Raw genomic sequence first — 24,376 nt, forward strand, 5'->3', positions numbered from 1 at the left:
ATGGGTACCAATGCGATAATTTCGAGTCTGTAATTGGAACAGGTCTGGTGAGTATTCTGACTACCACCCCACAAGATGTATTCGGAGTATTGATGTGATAAACAGCCAGATTTCAGTCCAGCTACCGAAACAGCATTCCCGACACTGGATATAACAACTGCAATGACAGGTTCAAGTTCAGAGTCGACAGCCACAGCGACGACCACGTCAGACAATGCTTCAGTGAAGGAGAACCCCAGATTTGGCACTGTGATGATATTTGCTCTCTGCAGCTTGTTTTTGATCTCTGTGCTTTAGGTGGTGGAGTTCTTACGCCGGTAAATTTGTATGAATCATGTGTCGAAGATCTAATGGCAGGGAATTTAGAGCATGATGGAACCGGAGATTGAAGTGTTGTGATGTCGAGGTGATCTCAACCAGTTTAATGATTTCATGGCCTTTCATTTAACCATGACTATAATACATCCCGCACGAATCACTTGCTTGGCCCAACAGTGACTTGAGCAAGTGCATATGGTGGCCAACTAAACATGGGTATTCATACAGGTTGTTACGGGAGAAGTCTTAGCATATTACAGCTGGCTGTTAATTTGGTCGATGACTTACAGTATATAATAGAGGAGTCAAGGTTTACACTGTGAGTTAGGTCTCGGCGTAAGCTCCGGCTACTGACTTTCGGCGGTGGATGCAGAGACCTGGCAGATAGATAGGAATTGCTTACCTTCACATGAAATATCATCTGGAGAAATATTGTGCGCCGGTGAAAAGAGACCGGCATCACAGCACTTTCTGTCGAACCGGCACTGGTACCGGCATCTAGGAGACCCGGCGCTTCCGGCGTTGTCCCCGGTCCGCATGACAGCCAAACAAGCTGAGAATGGCCATTGTGCGCATTCCCGCCATTAGCCGTATACAATAGATTACCATGCAATCATTTGTAACTCAATAATATCTTTGGTCGGCTAGAAACGGCAACATTGCGGAGAGCTTATGGGTGATAGTCTGATAGACACTCGGGCTAAAGATAAGCCATGCATTAGCAACATTGCCAGATGCTTGCAACCTTTGATAAGAGACTCCATACGAGTCTTTGAACCACTGCCCAGCTGATATCCGTGCGAGAACTGAAGCCATGTGTATCGGTGTTGAGAAGATCAAAGTCAAATTCCCCTCCGCGTGTAGCCGCCTGTCGGGATGCATCCCGTCAACTCTAAGACATGATATAGAGCTGATATAAAACCCAAGGTGAATCGCCGGTGTCATGTCTTTGGTGTATAGCAGCTCAATCTCAGCTTTTCCACATTCAAGAACTTCTAACCCCTTCTGTGCTAACTACTCTTCTCCATTTCATACAATAAAAAAGTCACCATGTCAGCCACCAAGAAGCACGTTGTGTTCGATATTGTCGGTACCATTGTTACCTACGATTCCATCCTCGATGCCCTCGAGAACAGACTGGGCGATCGCCTCCGCGCTGAAGGCGTCAAGCCCACCATGCTTGGCTATATGTGGTTTGAGATTTCTGAGCGAGAGTACACTTATCTCAGCATCACTGGGCGGTACCACCGCTTCTACGATGTCTTCTGCAGTCTATTCTACCGCATGCTATGGATCGGTGGTATTAAGGAGCCTAGGTCCTTCGCCTCGGACGAGGATCTTGCTTACATCGTGAACCATTTCAAGAGCCTTCCGCTGCGCGAAGGGGCTGCTGAGTGCCTGCAACTCCTACGTGACGCCGGCTTCACCGTCTGGGGTTTCACTGCTGGCGACACGGAGCAGGTCAGGGGCTACTTCCTGAACAACGGCGTCGACATGCCCATTGAGAATTTCGTCTCGTGTGATGACGCCGGTGTCGGCAAGCCAGCACTCAACTCGTACCGACCCCTGCTGGATCGCCTTGCCGGTGCGGAGAAGTGGTTCGCGGCGGCGCACATGTGGGACATGTCTTCTGCCAAGCAAGCCGGGTAAGTTCTGTTCTACAAGCCAACTGTGAGCTTGGTGATAGCAATCGCTGACATGGGGATAGCTACAAAGGTGCCTACTGCACCATCTTGGAGAAGGAATCATGTGCAGACATCTTCGGAGAGATGGACGTTATGGCTGATACACTCCCCAACGTGGCTCGCAAGATCATTGAGACGTCCAGGGCTCAAGTCTAAAAGACGACAAACAAGGAGGAACTTTGAAGTAGTCGTCGGTAGATGAGCCAAACATCAACGCTTAGTTTCGGAGCTAGAAAGTTTATAGCTGTTGATTAATCAAGACTCGATCTGCTCTACGAGCTTACACCTTCGACTACGTGCATGGACATGAACACATCCGATGTTGTTCTAATCTGAAGTAGATCCTCTCTGTAACTGTCATCATTGAACCTAGTTCCCGGTCTGGTTGAGGCCGGTGTCTTGTGGGGTTCATCAGAATATGCGACCTATCAGACACTAACCTAGGAAGGTAGACCGGTTGACTGCTCTCATTTCACTTGCCCGAAATAGTCAAAATGCGAGGGGGTTTGCTCTCATGCAACCTGCCATTCCAGACAGTAGTCATCTGCAAAATACGCTACCGGCCTGACGGGTCTCACCCAGAAATCAAATATTCGACTACTGGCCGATTTTTGTATAGCATCACGGTCCGACCCCCAACCCCGGAATACAATGCAATGTTGGCGCCGTTCGCTAGGCAAATATTTCCTATTTAGGCCCAGGGTCTCCTGCAGGCTACTCGTCTAATTCACGCCTGTGGCTTGGCCAAAATTGACATCTTTCTTCAGACGACGTCTTTTAAACTCTGTTCTCCCCTCATTGCTTCCCGGGAACCAAAATACAGCATTGAATAATGGCCTCTAACACAGCTGATCGTGCGCCAGTCGCGAATCCCACATCTTCCTTCTGGAATTCTGAACCCAAGAAGCTCGATGACTATCGAAGCACATCCGAGCTGCCCGCCAAGGCCGACGTCGTCATTATCGGCTCCGGTCTTTCTGGCGTCGCTACTGCATACTTTCTCCTCAAGGACAATCCCAACCCTCCCTCGATTGTGCTGCTAGAGGCGAGAAAGATATGCTCCGGAGCTACTGGGCGCAATGGCGGACATGTCAAGCCTGACACGTTCTCGGACATTCCCAAGTTTACAAAGCTCTTCGGCAAGGCAGCCACAGCAGAGTTGGCTGCGTTTGAGGCATCGCATGTCTACGCCGTCAAGGACCTTGTAGAGAAGGAGAAACTGGACTGTGATTTCCACATTACGAGAGCCTTGGACGTCTTTCTCGATTCAGCGCATGCCGACGAAGTTCAGGCAACCTTCAAGAGTCTCTCTCAGACTCCCGACATCAATCTTGCCGATGTCGCCTTCACTGGTCGAGATGATGCTGAGAGAGTGAGTAATCATCATTCTACCGCCGCTCTATGCTTCAGGACACAGTTGACAATCAGAGACAGGTCTCAGGGGTTAAGAACGCCAAATGCTGCATATCGTACACGGCGGCTCACCTGTGGCCTTCTAAGCTGGTGCATCAAATACTGGAGAAGTTGGTCACGGGTGGGCTCAATATCCAAGCCCACACGCCAGTTACGTCGGTGTCATCGACCCGAGATTCGAGTGGCCTTTGGTCTGTCCACACGGCCCGCGGAACCATCAAGGCACCAAAGTTAGTTCACGCAACAAACGCGTACACATCGCAGATCCTCCCCGAGTATACACGGGCCATCACCCCTGTTAGAGGTATCTGTAGTCATCTCGAGAGTCCCAAAGGCAAGAAAACACCTCACCTTGTCAACACGTACGGCATCAGATTCGACAAGGTGAACAATGACTATCTCATCCCCCGGGCGGATGGAAGCATCATTGTGGGCGGTGCGCGGCAGGCGTTCTGGCATAAAAAGCACAGATGGTTCAACAATGTGCGAGATGACGAGCTGGTGGACGAAGCGGTCCCTTATTTCGACAACTACATGCAGCGAAACTTCCGCGGGTGGGAGGATAGCGATATGAAGACCAACAAGGTTTGGACTGGGAGTGAGTTGATCCTCCGGACATTAAAATATGCATCTCCATTATAATGACAATAACGCTGACTATCGCCCTAGTCCTTGGCTACAGCTCAGACTTTATGCCTCACGTTGGCCAAGTCCCGGAAAGGCCTGGGCAGTTCATCATGGCAGGGTTCACAGGTTACGGTATGCCCAAGATCCTTCTCTCCAGCAAGGGCTTAGCTGCCATGGTGCGCGATGGCGCCCCTTTCGAGGAGACAGGCTTGCCTAGGATTTTCAAGACGACCAAGCAGAGAAACGAAGCCAAGTCAAGTCCGTTGGAAGAATTCCTGGTACCTTTCTGGGCTGAGAAGTCGAAGCTGTGATGAGGCACGGAGTATACGAGGGCATAGGATCAGAAGATCATTGAATCAGATGTCAGTCGTTTACAATACGCCTGTGCGACCAAATCTCAGGATAATAGTCTTGAATAATTGAATGACATGCCGTATCACATACTGACCACCCACGCCTCCTTTAAGCTCATAAAAACCGTTCCGACGGACATCTCTTCCGGCTCATAAACTGGGCGAAACTTGTATGCTTTTTTTTTCTGAGCGCGATAGCTAAGAAAAATCCAAGTTGCTAAGCGCAAGGAAGCTCTACGGACGCTAGGAACAAAGGGAGACTGGCGGCGGCCGAAAAGGGGAAGAATTGCCAGACCCGGTCTGTCTGGGAGTGCCGGCCGGCCATCTGCTCGTCTTGGCCGGTCAACCACGGCTCCACAACCGGCACATTGATCAACTTGGGCGTGAGGTCAAGCAGATGTTCTACTGAACTGAGTGGACGTGAAAGTGGCTGCAGGTAGGTGTGTCCGGTTAGCATCTCTGACACCAAGCTCGTCTATATAGAATGACAGCGACTCAAGGGCAAGTAATATATCTAGCCATACCTATCGGAAACCCCCTTCGTCCTTTTAACTTCTACCCACCTCTCTGGATCCCCTTTATCATGAACAACGTCACTCGTTCTTATCGGATTGCGGCCATCCCCGGAGACGGCATTGGTGTAGAGGTAGTCGAGGCGGCTCGCCAAGTGATCCAAGCCGCCGCCAAGGCTTCGGGAGAATATATTGTCTAATTAACAGAGCTGCCATGGGGGACAGCGTTTTACAAGAAAACTGGCGCTAATCTTGAACATGATTTTAAGACCATCTTGAGAAAGCACGATGCAGTCTTGTCTGGTGCTGTGGTGTATCCTGGTGAGAACTCCCTCGCTGTTCATGGCCTCAGCAAGTCCAATGCGCTACGTCACGGACTCGTGCTCTGGCATGAGGTTGCTGCCAAAGTCTCTGCCGACTTTCCCAAGGTGACTTGGGATAAGAAGCTTGTCGACACAATGAGGATTCTCATGGTTCAGAACAATGTGTTCTTGATTATAGCTGAAGCCCGGCTCTTGATGAGTCAACCGAGCCAGAAGACAGACAGTTGGTGAGAGCGGTGGACTAGAGAAACCATCGGCATAACGACATTAGGAAGATACTCATACGCAGGGAGCCAGTGTTTACAATGGGGAGATTTCTATCAAGAGCAATGAGGTTACAGTATGCTAAACAGAAGGAATGTGTCTGGAAAGGGGTAAAAAGAGCGACAGTGGTGGGAAGCATCACCATTTGAGGCCCGCAAGAGTGGACGAAGTACAACATGGCGAAAGCCCAACCCAACAAGAGCAAACACACGAAACGAGTGACAACCAAAAAAGAACCAACATCGACTTCTATGTCAGGAATGTCAGAAGATGGGCTCCAGCAGCCGTGCAAAGAAGAGGCGTGGCTAGAGGCCTTCACCCGTTCCCATACTCGGCCAACCTTCGCATCGCCTCCAGCAGTGACTTGCAATAGCTGAGAAGGGCCGCTTCCAAGGTCTTGGCTTGATCATGCTGCAGTGAGCGAAGGCCTTGGAGCACAGCGTTGATGCTGACCAGTTGCTACGCAACGTTAGTTTCCGCTCAGAGATGGCAACACTGAGTCATACGTACATCCCTTAGAGCTTCCAGCATCATCCACAATTTCACCTTGAAGCGCTTGGAGGAGTTGCACATGACTTTGACTTCTGCTCGAATGTCCTTGGTGTCTTTTGTCCATCTCTGAATCGACTTGAGTGTCTCTGAGCGGAGTCCGCAGATGGCCCCGTGAGGCTCCTCATGTGTTTCAAATGCACGCAGCTCCTTGAGAAGTTTTATGAGTCGGTCCCTCTCAGATTTGCTGGTCTCGATCATATCGTTGATGATTGACAGAAGGGTTCTGTGGTGGCTCCTGGCTCTGGCGTAGGGCTGATCTGTCGTGAACAATCCACCGAAATAAGACATCTTTGTCTCGTTGCGATCGTCAATGTCGATAATGGCCCTCTCGATGTCGATGTGAAGTTGACCCAGCTGATCATAGTGCCCAGCAAATCTCAACTTCACGTCAGTCATCAAGCCATCGTGGATCTCCTTGAAGAGCTCGGCCTCCTTCATGGCTCGTCGAAATGAGTCCTCCAAGGCCGGGGTAGCCTGAAGTTTCCGTCCATAACATTCAACCGGGTTATCGATGACTCGAGCGTCGTTAGATATTCCGGGATAACAAAAGCCTCCTCGGCAGAGATGGGCGAAATGAACCGAGCTTGAGGAATGGTGGACGTCGTCCTGTTCTTTGAATCGGTGCTCCACCAATTAAAAAATGCTAGGAGAGCCTCCATGACCGCCAGGCCAACCGCGGGCCATCCCGCCTGAGCCATGGCGAACATCTTCAGAGTACCCGAAAAGCTGTCTACTGCCGCGCGCGGGTCAAGCCATTTTGAGAACTGAATGCAAATAAACACAAAAAGTGCCCACAGTATCAGGTACCATACATGTGGGTTCCAGAGGGCTTGGACGACGAATCTCCCAACATCCCAAAGACCGTTTCCCAGGCCCTGGAAGGGACTGTTGGTTTGGCGCTCCTTGGTGGTGATACCTTCGTTGTCGGAGTTGGAGTCGGTATCGTTGCTCGATTCGTGCTCGACATTCTTACTCTTGTTATCGCGCTTGCTGGATTTGGGGCGCTTGGATGATTCGGAGGATCTTCTACCCCAAGGCAAAAGACGGATGGTACGCATATTGAACGAAAAAGGTGATGAGAATCAAGGGTTGGGAGGGTGGGTCGCAAGAGAATGGTTGCAGAAACGTTGACCAAAATGAGATGTCCGTATGCCTTGTAACGGCGAAGGACTACTTGCCATTCACCGCTTATCTGACGGAGGAGCCGCGCTGGTGACTGGTAAATGCAAACAGCGCTGAAAAGGATGCGGACTGACCAACGGTAGATGTCGCTAAGCAACTGAGTCTGCAAGTGCCAGACGCGGCTGGCCGTCTTCCAATACTCCATGTTACCAGCCTATCAGAGTGGAGGAGGAAAATGGCAAGTCTCAAAAAGTGGAACTGTGAAGTTGTGAATAGAGAAACAATAGAAAGATGCACACCGGACGGGAATACGAACGTAATGCGACCCTCGTGTTCAGCGCGCCACGGCGGTCTCTAATTCAGGGACAATAGGAAGCCCTATTTCTGAGGCGAAATCGATATTATGAAACTAGCAATCTGGGCAGGAAGACAGACTAACCAGGTGGTATTGGCGATGAGGATTGCGCCAAGACCAAGCTTAGACACTTCAGGGATATTACATGTTGGTTCTGGACTACACATCCCGCGTCCCACACTCCCATCTTGCAGTCCAATCTCCGACACCCATATCCCAGCTCCCCACTTCTGAGAAGCAGATCAGCTCGGCTACTGCAGAACAAGTGACGGGCTGAGACGAACTCCTGCTTCCCTGTAACAAATGTCCCTACTTCTCATCCTTCCAGTTCTGCCCGCAATTCTTCTTCAGCCACTTGAAACCCCCCTGGCTCTTGACCAGCTCGGGCATGAACTTATCCATGTACACCACCATGAGTTGGTGGTCCTGCATCGCCTCCGCCACTCTGCTATACAGGGCTTGTTCTTCCTCTGATTCGCGCGGGCTGTTGAAGAGCCGCTGCACCCGTTCCGCCCACTTCTTGTTGATGGAGTCGTGCGCCTTGTCGTTGGCAGCCTCTCCGGGGACGAGCCAACGCGGATCAGTGAACGGCACCTCACTATGGTTCAGGCCAAGATGCTGGAAGAAGGTGGTAGGTTTCTGGGTCGGATACGTCGTGAAAAGACGATGGTGGAGATGGCAAATGTTGATAACGTGCTCGCTTGCAGGCTTGATACGCTGCTTGCCGTAGACCGAGTGCCAACCAGTCATGCCAAGGGCGCCGAGAAGAGCAGATGCCACCATGACTAGGATGACCTGAAGGTTGACCATGCTGTTGGACAGGCGTGAACAAGAGTGGAACAACGTGATGGGTGTGAGAGCTGCGGTATGTGCCAAAGGTATGTTTAAAAGTGGCGATGAAAGATCCAAGCAAGCTATGGCACCGGCATATTTAATGTGGAAATTACAATGAGAAATGAGATGACTACCAGGGGCCTCTGACGCCTAGATTGAAGGTGCCATGGCGAGCGGGCAGGTAGGCTGGCAAGACCTGGCAGAGCCAAGCCAAGGTTTCAGGACATCTGACCAGAGTCTTGACTTGAAGAGAGTCAATGACGTAAAGTAATTAAACGCATCTTTTCAACCTCAAGGTATCTTTCTTAGGCCGCAAGGCGTTGGTCTACTGGCGATTCTTTCTTTGAAGGATGGTTGCTCAGCCACTTGTGCACGGCTCCGAATGTGATGTTGCCTGCCTTTGGGTTGAATCTTTGGCCTAAAAGCAAATACTCCAAGACCCTTGAAATCGCGACGTAATCTATCGGAGGGTTATTGATGCATGTTTCTGTTTTTATTGACCCTTTATTATCGTGGTTTTGTACTCAACACCAACCACCACCAAGGCTGTTGTTCGTGTGACACTCCAGCTCGGCACGTGACATGGCTCGAGCGGACTTCTTTGTTTGCATCTTCTCGTGCTGGGAGTCTCCCTACTTTCTTCATGCCCTGATCTTTTGGGCTTGTCATCTGCTTATCTGCTCTTCGTGGTCCCTCTGGACTCCTCGTTCACTGTTGCTGAAGATACCTCGGCGTTGATACACGTAGGACTCTTCGATTCCCACGCCCTTCACCTCGGATCTTCAGCTTGCTGACCATAGTCACTCTCCCTCTAGAAACTGGCATTGCCCTCCTATTCCTCTTTCGAGTTGCTTTCATGGCTCCAACTTCACCGGACAAGCCAGACGCTCGCCGTTCTCGGTCTCGACCACTTCTTTACTCCTTCTCAGGCACGATACGCCGCCAGTTGCCAGTCATACCTAGACCCTCGCAAAGACCCTCTCGTTGTCGCCTTCCGCCAACCGAGGCCCCAGTCGGAAACCCTCCTACCGGCCGCTTCGATCGCGTTCATCAATTGGGTCGCTCTTCTCGTCCTATTCACAAACCCGGGAGGTCGATGGTTCCACGGTCTCAACGTTCCAGTGCCACTATCATCGCCGGGATTGACCCCTCTCTTCGATCCCGCCCCAGTGTACTTGACCAGTCCCGAGAGCCTCCTGCATCTGTCGACTCTAAACACCGTCAAAGCCCGTATAAACCTCTGTCTCCTATCCCATCCAAGAGGGCACACCCTGCCGACGCGAATAGCGACAGCCGCCGCAGCCACGACTCCCCACAGAAGCGGCATTGCCTTTTTCACCAAGGTGTATCTGAACCCTCCCACACGGCTACAACTGCCACAGATCTGCTTCAACAGATTCCATCTATCAATGACGTCGTTTCTCGTCCCAACGTTGATAAGTTTGGGGACGAGTTTCCCAACAAGGATCAACGCCACTCAATATGGCCTTTGGCTTCAGCAAAATCTGATACCATGATCTCGCTTGGAAAACAGAAGAATAGCACAACCGGACAACGGACCACACCAGCAAGGGCCACCGAGGAGCACAACCAGTTGGACCAGCCTACTCGACCCATCGAGAACCAAGTCAAGCCCCTCTCCAAGAGGCCTGGCGATGATGGGCTACCGAGCGAACGGTTTGACACTAAGGTATGCCAGCAACTCGAGTCTCCTCACCGCACAGCCGTCGGCAATACGGAAGGCAGTCCCTATGATGAGCTTCCAAACCCCAACAATCTCTCGGAGACGAAGAAGCCATCTCGCGACAAGAGTGAGATCTCCAAGAGCCCTGGTCCAACCACAGCTCCAGTCTTGGAGGGTTGGCCCCTCATTTTTGCCTATATTGCTACATTCATCGGTGGAATGTTCTTGCCCAACTTGCGATTCCCCGACTTGCGAGTCCCCGAGTTTCGTGCTGTAGACTGGAACGAGAGGGCCATCGAACTTGAGATGGCGCTGGCGACGATATCAAGAGTCATTCTTTTTGGCGAGGCCAGTCTCTCGCAACAGAGACTCCATCCTGGCATGCTCCCCGTCGATGGCTTGGCCCATGATCACAAACCCTCGTTCGGGCCCAACGAGAGGATACCGGTACGATCCAAGTGGTTTTCCAACTCAACCGAGTTTCCGCAGTACGAACCTTGGCTGACCACGTCCTCTGGGGTATTTGTGCCCGAGCCAACGTTCTTGGAGGACCTTTGGGTGGTTACTCACGGCACTTGCTTCGACCTTGGTTCGATTCCCATTCCAGATGAGTCATCTCCGTCCGACGACTTTTGTTTCCTTCTTGCCCGCACCTTGTCTGGCTTGGACACATTCTACCTCTTTAATTATTATCAATTCGGCTCCTATTACACAGGTACGAGTTTTGGCAAGAATCTGGTCATGCTGTTCAACATGGAAACCCTGCGACGGATGCAGATGAATGGTTCCGAAGGGCTGGTCTCTGACCAGCTTCGCGCCCGCGCGTTGCATGCTCCATCTACGACAACAGTTTCCTTGCCGACCGCTGAACCACCATCTCCTCACCGCCGGCTTCCAGCTGATACAAGCATCCCTGACGACATACCAGAGCTTCATCAAAGGGTGGCACGATACAATGGCAGCTCGCAGCTCTCGGATTAAACAGGAACACGCATCAACGACCACTCCAACCTTTGACACGACCGCGTCGAGTAAGATTCATGTCAATCGTCTCGGGCAAAGAGCTAACATGACTACCAGAGATACCGAAGCCTAGAGACTACGCCGAGGCTCAGATGAACAATGGGACCGCGAACTTCTTGGTCCAGCATGTTCTCGACGTGATCGTTGGCCGACGCCTGAACGAAGCCGACGAGGTTGAGGGTCCAACCTATGGCAACATCATTGATCATTCAATCAGGCTGGACAAGCTTTGCGATCTTTTTCCTCAACTGAAGGATCACGTATCGAAAGCCATTCGGTCTGCGAACAGGACCGAGTTGAACGCCTACCAGCTCAGCAGGCTTAAGCGTATCCAGGACGTCGCCCCCTTCCTGCGGGACATTGCCACACCTAGATTGGAAGGCATGCAAGCCATAGCCAAGCGAGGAGTCCAGCTACTCAAGGAGACCGAGAAGCGCCAAGCAGAGCTTCAAAGTGAGATTGAAAGGACCCTGCGAAACGGCTGGCTCGGTCCAAGAGTCGAGTGGCTAAGCCGCCGGATCATCTGTTATTATTTACCCGACCTGAAGAGCATGGTCGCTCAATGGACCCATGCTCGCCAATGGCTGGCAGTGGAGTCGGAAGAAGTATTCGAAATATATCAGGGCCGGCAGGCAGAGTTCCGCTTGCTCGACACAGGGCCGCCAAGCAATCTTTCCAAGAAGCAACTCTTTAAGTGGTATCTCTGGAAGAGCGAGATGATTTGGTCGCGATGGTCCTTGGAGGATAGACGCAAATACCCAGAGGGCAAGGAGTCATTTTGCTGGAGTGAGACGGACTGGCGACCTTACGCATCCATATGGCAGAGGATGGTTGGATGGACGACGGGTCGGGCCAATGTTGACATTCCGTCTCAATGTGGCGACGCGTCAAAGAGACATGGATGACTTGAGCGAGGGTTCCGGACATGTATCTCGGATTGCATGTCTTGGATGATAGCGTCTATGATCTAGACGTTGATAGAAGGGTATAGGGTTTTTTTTAGTAGTAATATCACGTCTGTCCCTCCTTAGCTTTAAGGATAAATCTCGTATCCTTTGGCTAGTCTTAGATTTGCACCAAGTTGTCCGGTCTCTGAAGATCGGCTCCTTCAGCCCGTCGAACAGCAACACCGTTTCAAAATCAACGTCAGCATGGAGCGCTTCGCAGTCGTGCGGGAGGTATTTTGAGTCAATAGCCAGGTTGAGCAGGTCTATGGTGCATTTAAACGCGCCGATAATGCTCACCACACCAAGAGCCACTCCAGTGGCCTCTGCGATGGCGAGATTGGCTTTTTCAGGCTTCCGAGTGAGGCTCCTAGCGTTTCAAATCAAAAGTGAAATGAGGCTCGCCACCTTTAAACTTAGATGCAGAGCGGAAGAAAAGTGAAAAGGACGAAAACTGAGAGGCGAGCCATCGCGAACCAGGCTGTGAGAAATTGAAGCCACCAATTATCTCGTCTCTCGTGCCAGCCAAGGCGGACGACACTCTGCACAGCCTGCTTCCACGGAAGCGGAGAAATTGCGGCCGTACAAGGGGACAAAGTTGGTCTTTCAGCCTGAGTCTGCCCAAACTGTCCACTTTCATCACCACAAACACTATGGAAGGCGTCAGTGCCGTCGCCGGTGCGCTCGCCATCATTGACATGAGCATCAAGTCGGCGAAAGGCATTCGAGACTTCCTATCAAACTTTAATGACGCGCCTCAGACTGTTACCCAGCTCGCCCGAGATGTCGAGATACTGTCCACGTTCCTCGAGCGGCTGTCACATTGTCCCTTGGACATTTCTTCGCCCAAGACCGTCGCATCGCTGAAATCACACCTGGATACCTGCGCAAATACGCTATCCGACTTTGATGCTCTTCTAAAGAGTCTACATCCTGTCTCAACGAGCCGAGCCGACCGACTACGTATGAGACTTCGCGCTGTGCGGAAGGACAAGGATATTGGGAAGGCCCAGGACCGAATTCGAGCCTTTGGGACCCAAATCAACTTGTATCTCACACTGCTTCAGGCTGAAGCCACCGCCAGGACCTCTTCGATCAATGCGAGCACGGCTGAGACCACTGAAAGCATCATTCAGCAGATCTTGACCAAGATGGAAAGAATCCAAGATCCCCTAGACAAAAAAGGCACAGAGAATAGCAACCAAACAGCGACAGGGGAGCTTGCCGGAAACAGTTGCCAAGATGCCTCGGGCGTTGCCGAGCCGGAAGTCGTGGAGGCATGCTCCAAGCTAGAGGAGAGTGTCTCTCGCTTATCTCGCCTGGTCGACAACAACGGGTCGACGCTGAACGCGGAGGATGCGGTGCAGATCATTAATGATCTGGAGCGACTCATTCAATCTGCAAGAGACAAAGTCTGCAAGGACCAGAGCACGCTACCGCTGCCTCAGGAACTACCAAGCCTTCCGAACGAACTGCGAATGATCGGGGGGATGATTTATAGCGCTTCAAGGATAGCCATCAACCCTAACAGTGAGTTTCCCTATGCATGTGCTCCGAGCCGCAGTCATGCCTTTGAGTACCACGATCTGGCTAACAGGTCAAAATGCAAGGTCCCAGGACCATCCTCGCGCGTGTGCCCGAACGCGTAGGCATCAAGCAGAAACGGCTTAGAGAGGAGATAGGCATTGGCTGTGGAGTTCTAACCATCACCACAAACAAGAGGAAACGACTTGTACACGAAAAGACCTCTGAGGGCCCCCTAGACAAGGAAGAATCTCACGGGGATGTTGTGGCTGGCCTTTCGTTCCGGCCAACGAACCATGCGCTAACTATCCACATTTCCGTCACACAAGGCCAGCTCTTCGACCACTGCGTTCAGAGCATCCCAAGAATTTCTATCAGCCCCATCATTCCTCGTGACTCACCAGTTTTCAAAATCGTGAGACAAGGCCGAATCCACGAGTTCCGGGTCATGCTTGCAGAGGGCAAGACTAATGTGAGAGTTCAGGACGAGAGAGGAACAGGCCTGCTTCATGAAAGTCTCCGCCAGCAAGTCACTTCATGCAATACAACTACTAACATCATCATCAGTATGCCACAGCATGGCCCGAAATATGCCAACTTCTCATTGAGGCCGGGCTGGACGTCGATGCGATAGGCTGTTACAACCACCGTATCGAGAGAACTCCCTTGATAATAGCACAACAGTTGGATCGGAATGACACTATGAGACTACTGTTGCAGCAGGGCGCAGATCCACTTTTAGATGCAAACGAGAACCTTAGTTCATTGGTGGAAGCCTGCGCCGAAGCGGATGCTGTATGGACTCAAGTCGCTATGTGAAACCGAGTATCTACTGACAAATGCAGTCCGCTTTAAGATTTTATACGCACTATGGCGCGCCATTTCTCTCAGGTGCGGTTAACGAAGTCGACGACATGGGACGAACGATGCTACATCGAGTGTGTGGCTCATGGCCACGGGGACATTGTAATCGCGATGCCCTGGCTGCTCTCGTCGACGCTGGGGCGAACATTCAAGCCTGTGTGACCAACAACTACATGGCCCTATTGAAGGGCTTCACTTGCCTCCACACTCTCGTTTACTTTGCATGGAACCCTTCGACCAGTGACGAGCTGGAAAGCTTGGTCTATTTGATCCAGCGAGGGGTTTCAGTCTACGCAGTCGACGACAATCATCGATCGGTCTCCATGACAGCATACATCAAAAACGAATTTGAATGTGAGGGCGAATGGACCCCAGTTGGTGGATACAGGGGTGATCTATGGGATGCTGCCCTCGTAACCTGCGGATACAATCTATCGGAATTCCGCAAACTTTACCCCAGGTTACCAAGATACGACTCAAGGTACAAGAGGTCCGATTTTGAAAAGCTCTGGGAGAGTATTGAACATCTCTGCCCTTACTGGGACGATTGCAGATGGCCAGAGACTGGGACTCCCAGCGGTTACTCTATGGACGCAGATGATGAAGGCTCAGATTCGAGTTATTGCGATGGTTGCGAGCCATCTTGGCTCGAAGACAGTGACATTCATGAACCCCAGTCAGGTTGGATCACTGGATCGCTTGGAGAAGAAGAGACTAGCCATGATGGCATATTTGAGGACGAGACCAGTGAGACCGAGAGGGGTGCTCGAGAAACCGTCAGTGACAATGAGGATAAGGTCGTGTGGAAGAATAGAGACCTTGACAACCCGTGGACGGGTTGAAGGCGACGTCATGGTCTCGGCTAAGCTGGGTCTCCCGTTGGTCTCAAATTCGACCTCAAGGTGGCCTCACTGGACCTTTCTGTCGGGTTGATTGATGAGCCTTCCGCCAAGGGTGTGGCTCAGTATTCTGGTTCCATCGAGGGCGACAGCAAGGGCTTCTCTAATGCTTTCAAGGAGACGGGTGGATGCAAGTGGATCACGTGGCTGGTGCAGGGTAAGTACGAGACTGCGAACAAGATTACTGGCTGCTTGATGATTGGTGGGAATGTGAGTGATTACAGTGTTGGTGTTGAAGATGTGGCGAGGAATGGATGATCAGTGCTTTCAAACATGGAGGGACCAACGAACTTTTGTGATTCGATCAAATGTACATGATTAATTTCGCTTAGTGAAAAATTGACAATGAATGATAATTCGTCTTTTGAGGCCCGAAAAAGCCAAGAATTGGAATGTTGACCAGGAACGGGTGGCGTCAGCAGTCCCGGCATGGCGTTCTCTAGCTGTAGACCAAACTTACCCTACTGGGCTTGAAGGAATAACTTCGGCAATCAGAGTTTTTTCAGCCCTGGTCGTGACAGCCGTTGCAAGGCCGTATCGTGGCCTGTTCCATCAAGATGTGTCTGCCTCGCTTGGATCTTTAAGCGACATGCCACTCCCAAAAATGAAAGGCTCACCCGCTCTGACAAGAACCCCTGTACATCATGCAATTACGAACAGCCTGATCTGAGCCAGCCTCCGATGCGACTCTGTTCCTGGGGCCCCTGGATCCGATGGAAAGGTTCTTATCTGGGTCGATGGATCCGTTGCCAGGAGCATCTGAACTCTAACAGGCCCTCGCCACGTGTCGAATCTAAGACCTTGCTCCGATTGCGCAACGAGGTCATGGGTCTATTGCTTTTGTGAGGCTCCACGATGACATCCAGGGGTTTGCGTCTGGCGTACGTGAACCAACAAATTGCCTCAGCTTGATCCGAACCGGCCGAAACCCACCAGTTCGTGGCGTTCGATAAGTCGGGATTAGAGTCCAAATTGTGTAATAGCGCATCTCACGAGACGCTAACTCGGGGCTCGGTCCAGCTTCCACAGGCGTCGAGAACGATTTAGTGGGCGGGTATCGACAGCCTCTGACTCGCAGTTGGCAGGTGGTCGACATGCCGCCAACGCTAGCAAGGGGAGACGAAAAACCGTGCGCAGGGGACGCCGACAATGCCCGGGCATTGTTGGATGGGATGACTTTTCGAGGTCTGAGAGTGAAAATTGGGTCTTTGCAAGTCATGCCTTGCTATTCTTAATCGTGGGACTGTGGCTCCAGTGGGAACGAGCTTAACTGACGCGTGTTGAAATCTGGGTCTCAAAATCCCCAGCTTCCCCCTTGCTCCCATGCCCCGAGGTTTTGCGTCCCGTTTTTCAGAGTTGTTGGATGGCAGCTTGTGAGGTTGCATTCTGTCGATCAACATGTCGAATCTCGACACTGAGATGTGGGCGTGGTACGCCCTGACCCTGGTGGTGGTTCTCTCGAGAATGTGAGTCGCTTTTTGCTTTTTTGATGGTTCGCTTGTCGATCTAACGCGTATCTAGGATCTCGAGAAGAATGCTGCTGGGATCATGGAAGAACATGTTGGCTGATGATTACCTCATGGTTTTCACGATGGTAACATTCTCCAGAGACGACCCCATTCTCCATCACGCTAACAATTTTTAGATCACGTACACAATATTGTTGGTCATTGTCAAAGTGTTGACCTATACGCCAACCAACCTCATCCAGCCCGGAGAAAAGGTTGATCTCAATGACAAGCAAAACATTGCCGACAGGCAATACGGATCCAAGCTCGTCTTGGTGACTGAGCAGATGCAGATGTTTACACTTTGGGGTGTCAAGGGCTGTCTCTTGTTCATGTACGGCCGACTAACGTTAGTGTTTCCCCCTTTCTTATTGACGATACCATACTAATGATACAACAGTTTGAGTTTGCGGCAAAACTTCTTTGTCAAGATCGTTGCTGGATACGTGGTCTTGGGATTTATCGTGATGCAGATCCTGTGGTTTGCCGCTTGGTGCAGACCCTTCAGCCACTACTGGCAAGTTCCGCCTGAAGATTGTAAGAACATCCGATGTTGCCACTATTGCATGTTCAGTTCGACTAACTTTGGATCTAGTGAACTGCTCAGCAGAGACCAATCACATGATTACCAACGCCGTCATGAACATTTCTTCCGACATTATGATTATTGCCCTTCCGATGCCGGTGTTTTTGCAGTCGCAGCTTGCCATCAAGAGAAAGGTTGTTCTTTGTGCCGTGTTTGCACTGGGAATCTTCACAGTAAGTCTTGAGACGGCCCGAATTCTAAAATTCGGTTATGCTAACCTTGTCAACTAGATCCTGGCAGCTGCCCTTAGCAAGTACTACAGTCTTGGAGACCCATACGGCAGTGAGTGGATCTACTGGTACATCCGTGAAGTATCTACCGCCATCATCACAGCCAACCTTCCCCTCACATGGACACTACTTCAACGCGTCTTCAGACTGGGCTCTTTCGCCGCCAGATACGGCAAATCATCAGGCCAGCGCACCGGCGAGGCTACCTCCCGCTTCAGGTCGAACTACGGAAACCTCACCAGCGTTACACGCGAGGAACGAAGAACGAGACTGGGAACAGGTCACGAGCCAGGACTCAGCATCTCAGAGAGTCAGGAGCAGATCAACAGTGGAGATAGCATTCCGCTCAAGATTTATCAGAAGAACGAGGTCACTGTGACGACAAATGAGTTGGAAACTGGTCGTCGTGTTTCTTCGCCAACAGAAACACAAGCCGGCCTCGATAGAGCGGCGTTTGGGGAGGAGCATGGCCAGGCGAGCAGCACGAATGGGGATAAACCCGCGAGTGAGATTGAGCTGGGTGTTGTTACAAAAGCATATCACGGAGTCTGAAAATGGACTAATCTAGACGAATAATTCCCTAATTAATGCCAAGACCGTTTAATTTGTAATATACTCCTTGAATGTTCTACCGTTCAACTGAAACAGGGGTTGATTGATAGAGGAGTTCAGCGTCGGCCGTCGGGGCCTCATTGTGTCGTCCAGGTTGAACTTGAAGCACCTGGGCGTAAGATATGTATTTTCGAAATCAAATTACTGTGTATCGTCACATTTGTGCCGGCTGAGAGTTGCTCCTCACTACACGACATGAACTCGTTCGAGCCCTAGGGTAAGTGACAATTCTGTCAACTCAACGAACAACGTTTCCTTGATTTTTTCGGTGGTATCAGGCCAATTAATATGCAGCAAAGACGCCGAATTTCGGATGACGTATATTCTAACTTATTCCAGATTGGACGTACATCTGAGAGGCGAGTTCTTTGTCGTGAGAAAATCCAACTATAGACCTTAACGATGCTCGTTTGAATGAACCTAAACAAAGCCCAAAGGACCAAGATAAGTTTTCAATAGGTGACTCAGCTATGGGGGACTCAGAACACTCATGATTGGAAATCTGTTCACGGTCTTAATTTTATACTATTTTTCGATTCATGACCTGTCAGCCTGGACGCAATAGGGACTGTTACTCGCACGCAAACCTCGAATATCTTAATCACGCAAGACCAAAGAGAGATGGTTTATTACTTATAGTCTAATTCGGAGACTTAAGTTGCTGACCATGATAATCTTCTGCCTTGAGGGAGAGACCGTAATTAAGCACCTCGATCTTGAACGTCCCGCAACTGTATTTTTCTAAGTTTGAGGGGTGACTAGAAAGGAAAAGATGGCCCTTTCCTGGAAATGAAATGACACCAATAAAGCTCGGGAATCTAAAGAGACGAATCAATCCAGCCGAATTTGCCGTTCAGATGTCGGCAGTCATTGGTGCGGATCGCGGATGCAACCTCAAAGATCTGCATTCATCGATCACGGGTGTGGCAGAGTAGCTAGACTATTAAGGAATAGTTCAATTGCGCGTGTTTAAGACAATTGATTAATTCTCTTGTCTTCATCAAGAAATACTTAAGCTTGCCGGCATTATATCAGGAAGTTGATGCGATATTCCGGGCTCATCTCGGTGATACAAAATTCCCAAGTTGTCATGGCTGGCTCTAAATAAGGTTTCTGATCTCGAGTAGGTCCATGAAGCCGTGCTTTCCGTGATAGGCACACCATATTCCATGGCGGTGTGAGCCGGAGGAGCCAGTCCTGCAATGGACTCACAACCTCCGATTGGCCACCTACTCATCTGGTCCTATATCCGAAGCTAACGTGTCTCCCTATTTGATACGAGGCATTATTAAGGACTTTGAGTTTCACGGAAAAAAGGCAGTGAAACGCTATAGCGCGATGTATATGGACCCTTGATTGGAGGAGAAACAAACATCCTAGTCACCATGCTACATGCCAAAATCGGACCACGGGGTTTTAGGTCCGTGAACCGAGACTACTTAAAAGACGTGGTCGCTGGTTGAAACGAATGGTCTTCTTGAATTGATAGACACCGGATCTATACGGATGACAAGATGGTGGCTTTTCAGTTCTTGGCATTTCTTTCTTATTGCTCTCTGGCCCTTTCGGCCTTGACCTATCGCGGTGTCGATTGGTCTTCCCTACTCCTTGAGGAGGCAAAGGGAATTAAGTACACCAATGGCGGCTCATCGCAGTCCCTCGAAAAGATCCTGGTTGCCAATGGCGTCAACTCGGTCCGACAGCGCGTCTGGGTGAACCCATCTAATGGCGACTACAACCTCGACTACAACCTGAAGCTTGCCAAGCGTGCCAAGGCTGCTGGCTTGAGTGTCTACCTTACGCTGCATTTCAGCGACACCTGGGCTGATCCGGCTAACCAAAAGATCCCCTCTGGCTGGCCGACTGGTGTTGACGATCTTTCTTGGAGACTTTACAACTACACCCTCCAAGTCTCCAACGCTTTTCAATCTGCTGGAGTCGCGCCTTCCATCATCTCCATCGGCAACGAGATCACTGCTGGTCTTCTCTTCCCCACCGGTTCGACCAAGTCATTCTACAACATCGGCCGACTCCTCAACTCTGCAGCATTCGGCATCAAGGATTCTTCCCTCAACCCCAAGCCCAAGATCATGATCCACCTCGACAAGGGCTGGGACTGGGGTACCCAAGAGTACTTTTACACCAACGTCCTCAACGCTGGAGGACTCAAGCTTTCCGATTTTGACATGATGGGTGTTTCTTACTATCCCTTTTACGGAGCTGGCGCTACCTTCTCGGCTCTTGAGACGTCTTTGAAGAACTTGGCTAGCAAATGGAGCAAGGAAATCGTCGTCAGCGAGCTCAACTGGCCTACATCTTGCCCTTCGCCCGCGGAGGCTTTCCCTAGCGACATGCGCAACATTCCGTTTTCCGCCGCTGGTCAGACCCAGTTTATTGAAAAGGTTGCTAGCATTGTGAGCAAGGTCAACCGTGGAAGGGGACTGTACTACTGGGAGCCTGCTTGGATGAACAACCAGGCACTCGGGTCGTCTTGCAACTCGAACACTCTGTTTTCATGGCCTGGTGCGGCGCTTCCTAGTCTTTCTGTGTTTAAGAAGATTTAAAGAAGCTGGAATAGGCGAGGGAATCCATTTTTTTCTCATGAAACTTTGTACATAGGCATGGTCATACATACATACAGTCGGTTCACCCTGCTTTAACCCAGCCCTTGACGTGAAGTTCACCAAGAGTTGCAACGACAACTAAAGCCCAGCCTCAAATGCCTTCGAATGAACTATAACAGCTGCTTTCAATCTAGTCGTCATCATCGTCATCGTCGTCGGTTTCAGTGTCGGCCTCCTCGGTCCCGGAAGATCCGGAGCCCGCCCTAAACGCATCGGATTCTTCACCATCAGACGCCTCGCCATCCTGGCCGCTGTGCTCGCTCCGCTCGTCCTCTGACTCGATAAAAAAGGTGCATCGTTTGAAGGTGTGACCTGTTTCATGCATCTCGTTTCTATGCAGGAAGAACTTGAAGCAGAACTAGATAGCTTCAGTACAGTCTCGACACCTATGCCACTGGCCGGAACTCGGCTATAGATACGAGATGTACTAGTAACCACATGGAAAGATAAAGCTTGACGACTTACCAGGAGACAGCTTTCACACCATGTGTTGATATAATCCTCTGGCGTTGTCGTGTGGAATGCAGCCGATGCGTTCCCTCCTGTCCTCAGGAGGCTCCAAAAGTTCGAGTGGACAATCGTAGTCCGAAAGATCGACCAGATTGACGAGTTTCCGGGCTGACCACTGGCCGTCGTAGCTCATGGGCCAGACATCAGCTCCGTATTCTTTCACGAGCATGTTGAGCATCTCGGCGTCGGCCATTTCGGACCTGCATGCATACATGAGAGGTGTCCATCCATCCATATCCTTGACGTTGATGTTGAAACCTTGGGGAGATGCTTTGAGAATTACCCTAGCACACTATACAGGGTCTCTCCTGCCTACTACAATGTGTAAAGGGGTCCGCCCGTAGTTGTCCGGGGTATATAGATCAGCGCCGGCTTTGGCAAAGTAGCGGATCTCCTTATGTCCAATGTAGGGCTCTGCACTAGCAGAAAAATAGTGGATGGCCCGTCGACCCTCATTATCGGCGGCGTCGATGTTTCCCCCGTGGCGGATGAGATACCGCAGTTTCTTCAGGTCGCAGTGTCTGGCTAAAGCGATGATGGGGGTTTCTCCCGAGTTGGTGGGTTTGTTGACGTCCACACGAAGGTCGCTCACAAGATATCTGAAGACAGAGCGATGGTGGGTTAAGTAGGACTTTTCGGAAGAAATGATCGTGTACAAGAGAGGCTCGCCAGCAGGTAAAGGACCAGGAGCATTGGGGTTGGCTCCGGCGTCGGCGAGAATTTGCACCATCTCGAGGTAGACTTTATCATCGACATGATTTTCTTGGTGACAGGCTATGTGCAAGAGGCTTCCGAGGTGCGGGATGTAGATATCTGCCCGGGCTCCTCAGGTATTGAGGTATCTCATCACGGCGACGTTGCCCTCCCGGGTGGCAATAGCCAGCGGCGTCAGACCTTGGTCATTCAGAGAATTGACTGGGGCCCCCGAGTCGATCAGTAGCTTGACAAGTTGCACTGGGGTATGTTGCTTCAACCAGTGCAGTGCAGTGTTTTTGTCTTCGTCGACGTAATTAGCATCTGTCCCTTGCTGGAGGTAGAGCTTCATGAAACTGAGCAGTTCTGGGACCATTTCTTCGGGCAGTGGGTTTGAAAACCCCCAAAGAATTTGCCTTGGGTCTCTAAACTCGGCCAGTTTGGCTCCAGTTTCGAGGAGGAGGCTCGCGCAGTCAAAGTTGTGGTTCTCAACGGCATAAAAGAGAGCCGAAAATGAATGGTCCACACCACCTGGGTTGACTTCCAAGTTGAGGTCTGCTTTCGGACTCTCATGTGCTATTATTGCCCTGATGATGTTGATGTGTCCCCATCGAGCGGCCATTATCAAGACAGTGCCATAGTCGTTACTTATGGCGTTGATATCTGCGCCGTGCTCAAGGATGAGTGACACAAACTCGGGGGCGTCGCAGGAAGCGTGAAGCACGGTCCAGCCATCAGTCCATGTCCAGTTGATATCCGCGCCCTTGCTGAGGAGAAACTTCGCCTTTTCAATGTCTGTCCCCTGATAGGCTGCGGCGAACAGAGGAGATTGAGTCCCCTCGGGGGCGTAGTTGACTGAGGCCCCTTTCTCGATGAGGAACTCTCATGTCGACCGAACACTCCCAAACGGCGTTTGATAAGGGTGCCCTGAGCTGCAGGTTTTCGCACGGATCGAAAGAGTCGAGATTGGCGCCGTGTTCAACCAGGAGATTGATCATCTCCTTGCTATTGGAACCCAACGCGCGAACAAGAAGCATTGCCCTTTCCTCGGAAGACTCGTTTGGATCTGCTCCGTGCTCGAGAAACAAACGACAGGTCTCAATCATCTGAACTTTGTCGCAGCAAGTGTAGAGAGGGGATCTATTGCTCGATGGAGTCCGTGCATCTGCCCCGTGTTCCAAAAGCACACGAATGCAATGACTACCGTTGAGACTCGCTCCAAGAGTGATGGGAGGCGGTAGATCGGCCTCGGGGTCACCAGACTCGACGTCGGCCCCATATTTTAGGAGCAAGTCGAGCGCTTGATACTCGCCTGCATTAACAGCCGTGTGTACAACTGAGTAGCTGTCATTGTCTTTGTCGTTGATATCGGCGCCGTGATTGAGGAGCAACTGCACCATCTCTGGCTGGCCTAACCTAGCAGCCATGAGCAAGGGGGTCCTACCCTCGGTGTCCCGGACAGTCAGATCGGCTCCAGAGGTTACCAAGATCTTTGCCACATGGTAATGACCCCAGATGATGGCTGTTTGCAGCGCTGTGTAGCGAAATTAGTGGTTGCATTCGTTCAGGTCGTAACCAGACCCGCACAAAGCCGAGACCAGGGGTTCAAGTTCAGTAGATGCAGCGCGGAAAAGGATATTCTCAGGCCAGGGAAAGGTTCGGGGCGATTCAACCTTTTCCAGAAGCTGAATTATTGTCTTCTCGTTCCCAGGGGATGCAGCCCAAAAGATGGCATCTCTCAGCGCCGACTCTTGAACCTCTTGAACCTCGTTTAAGAGTCTGCCAACAACCTTTGCATGGCCGTTCCGCGCCGCTTCTATGATTGCCAACCAAATGTCTTGCCGAAACCACTTCGAGGCCTTGTTTTGGGGGATCAGCATTCTAACAAGGTCTTGCCATCCCAACGCCGCGGCGATGGGCAATGGAGTGAGGTAGCTTCGCTGGATGCGCGTGAAAGGGTTTGAAAGTAGGTAATAGGCCTCAGACCAATCTCGGCGCGTTCTTATGCCGTCGAAGTATCTGTATGCTAGTTTGGTAAGTGGTGAGCTCTCACTGCGTTGAGGATCGTTGCAGAGTTGATAGTGCTCAGGCCAGAATTGAACAGTATAGTATAGAAGATCGCCTCGAGAGATAACGAGGGGACAATTGAGGAAGTTTGTATCATGGTTTTCAACCCGGAATCTGGAATACTTCTTTTGCACTTCATGGTTCAAGAGGTATTTCAAGCACGCATGCGCGAGATGGCAGTGGCTGGCTTTTGGTTCCTCATCCTCGGATTCATCCCCCAGTGGCAGAGGTGCAGAGTATAGCGAGGGGT

General features: G+C 51.0%; 10 protein-coding genes across 10 annotated transcripts; 6 read left to right on the forward strand and 4 right to left on the reverse strand.

The window, feature by feature from the left end:
- Positions 1-1,368: 1,368 nt before the first annotated feature.
- LRP88_03480 (HAD-like domain-containing protein) lies at positions 1,369-2,159 on the forward strand (the record flags this gene model as incomplete). The annotated part of the gene is made up of 2 exons (XM_083240099.1): positions 1,369-1,964; positions 2,027-2,159. 2 exons carry the CDS (start codon positions 1,369-1,371, stop codon positions 2,157-2,159), a joined length of 729 nt encoding a protein of 242 aa, XP_083105229.1.
- Positions 2,160-2,835: 676 nt separating this feature from the next.
- On the forward strand, positions 2,836-4,354 carry LRP88_03481 (NAD(P)/FAD-dependent oxidoreductase; the record flags this gene model as incomplete). Its single annotated transcript, XM_083240100.1, has 3 exons — positions 2,836-3,375; positions 3,438-4,014; positions 4,086-4,354. The coding sequence occupies 3 exons, from the start codon at positions 2,836-2,838 to the stop codon at positions 4,352-4,354; spliced, it is 1,386 nt and encodes a 461-aa protein (XP_083105230.1).
- A 1,456-nt stretch (positions 4,355-5,810) lies between these two features.
- LRP88_03482 (uncharacterized protein) lies at positions 5,811-7,105 on the reverse strand (the record flags this gene model as incomplete). The annotated part of the gene is made up of 3 exons (XM_083240101.1): positions 5,811-5,954; positions 6,006-6,521; positions 6,860-7,105. The coding sequence occupies 3 exons, from the start codon at positions 7,103-7,105 to the stop codon at positions 5,811-5,813; spliced, it is 906 nt and encodes a 301-aa protein (XP_083105231.1).
- A 728-nt stretch (positions 7,106-7,833) lies between these two features.
- LRP88_03483 (uncharacterized protein) lies at positions 7,834-8,367 on the reverse strand (the record flags this gene model as incomplete). Its single annotated transcript, XM_083240102.1, has 1 exon — positions 7,834-8,367. One exon carries the CDS (start codon positions 8,365-8,367, stop codon positions 7,834-7,836), a length of 534 nt encoding a protein of 177 aa, XP_083105232.1.
- A 1,504-nt stretch (positions 8,368-9,871) lies between these two features.
- Positions 9,872-11,970, forward strand: LRP88_03484 (uncharacterized protein; the record flags this gene model as incomplete). The annotated part of the gene is made up of 2 exons (XM_083240103.1): positions 9,872-10,757; positions 11,123-11,970. 2 exons carry the CDS (start codon positions 9,872-9,874, stop codon positions 11,968-11,970), a joined length of 1,734 nt encoding a protein of 577 aa, XP_083105233.1.
- A 692-nt stretch (positions 11,971-12,662) lies between these two features.
- Positions 12,663-13,658, forward strand: LRP88_03485 (uncharacterized protein; the record flags this gene model as incomplete). The annotated part of the gene is made up of 1 exon (XM_083240104.1): positions 12,663-13,658. The coding sequence occupies one exon, from the start codon at positions 12,663-12,665 to the stop codon at positions 13,656-13,658; it is 996 nt and encodes a 331-aa protein (XP_083105234.1).
- A 3,036-nt stretch (positions 13,659-16,694) lies between these two features.
- Positions 16,695-18,172, forward strand: LRP88_03486 (uncharacterized protein; the record flags this gene model as incomplete). The annotated part of the gene is made up of 6 exons (XM_083240105.1): positions 16,695-16,762; positions 16,818-16,890; positions 16,942-17,153; positions 17,205-17,341; positions 17,400-17,563; positions 17,621-18,172. The coding sequence occupies 6 exons, from the start codon at positions 16,695-16,697 to the stop codon at positions 18,170-18,172; spliced, it is 1,206 nt and encodes a 401-aa protein (XP_083105235.1).
- A 1,574-nt stretch (positions 18,173-19,746) lies between these two features.
- Positions 19,747-20,796, forward strand: LRP88_03487 (family 53 glycosyl hydrolase; the record flags this gene model as incomplete). Its single annotated transcript, XM_083240106.1, has 1 exon — positions 19,747-20,796. One exon carries the CDS (start codon positions 19,747-19,749, stop codon positions 20,794-20,796), a length of 1,050 nt encoding a protein of 349 aa, XP_083105236.1.
- Positions 20,797-20,986: 190 nt separating this feature from the next.
- Positions 20,987-22,096, reverse strand: LRP88_03488 (ankyrin repeat domain-containing protein; the record flags this gene model as incomplete). Its single annotated transcript, XM_083240107.1, has 2 exons — positions 20,987-21,214; positions 21,683-22,096. 2 exons carry the CDS (start codon positions 22,094-22,096, stop codon positions 20,987-20,989), a joined length of 642 nt encoding a protein of 213 aa, XP_083105237.1.
- A 96-nt stretch (positions 22,097-22,192) lies between these two features.
- LRP88_03489 (ankyrin repeat domain-containing protein) lies at positions 22,193-23,486 on the reverse strand (the record flags this gene model as incomplete). Its single annotated transcript, XM_083240108.1, has 2 exons — positions 22,193-22,923; positions 23,273-23,486. The coding sequence occupies 2 exons, from the start codon at positions 23,484-23,486 to the stop codon at positions 22,193-22,195; spliced, it is 945 nt and encodes a 314-aa protein (XP_083105238.1).
- Between the last annotated feature and the right edge of the window lie 890 nt (positions 23,487-24,376).

The sequence above is a fragment of the Fusarium phalaenopsidis genome (assembly GCF_050370095.1).
Source record: "Fusarium phalaenopsidis strain FUZ10S chromosome Unknown contig_32286, whole genome shotgun sequence".
NCBI lineage: Eukaryota > Fungi > Ascomycota > Sordariomycetes > Hypocreales > Nectriaceae > Fusarium > Fusarium phalaenopsidis.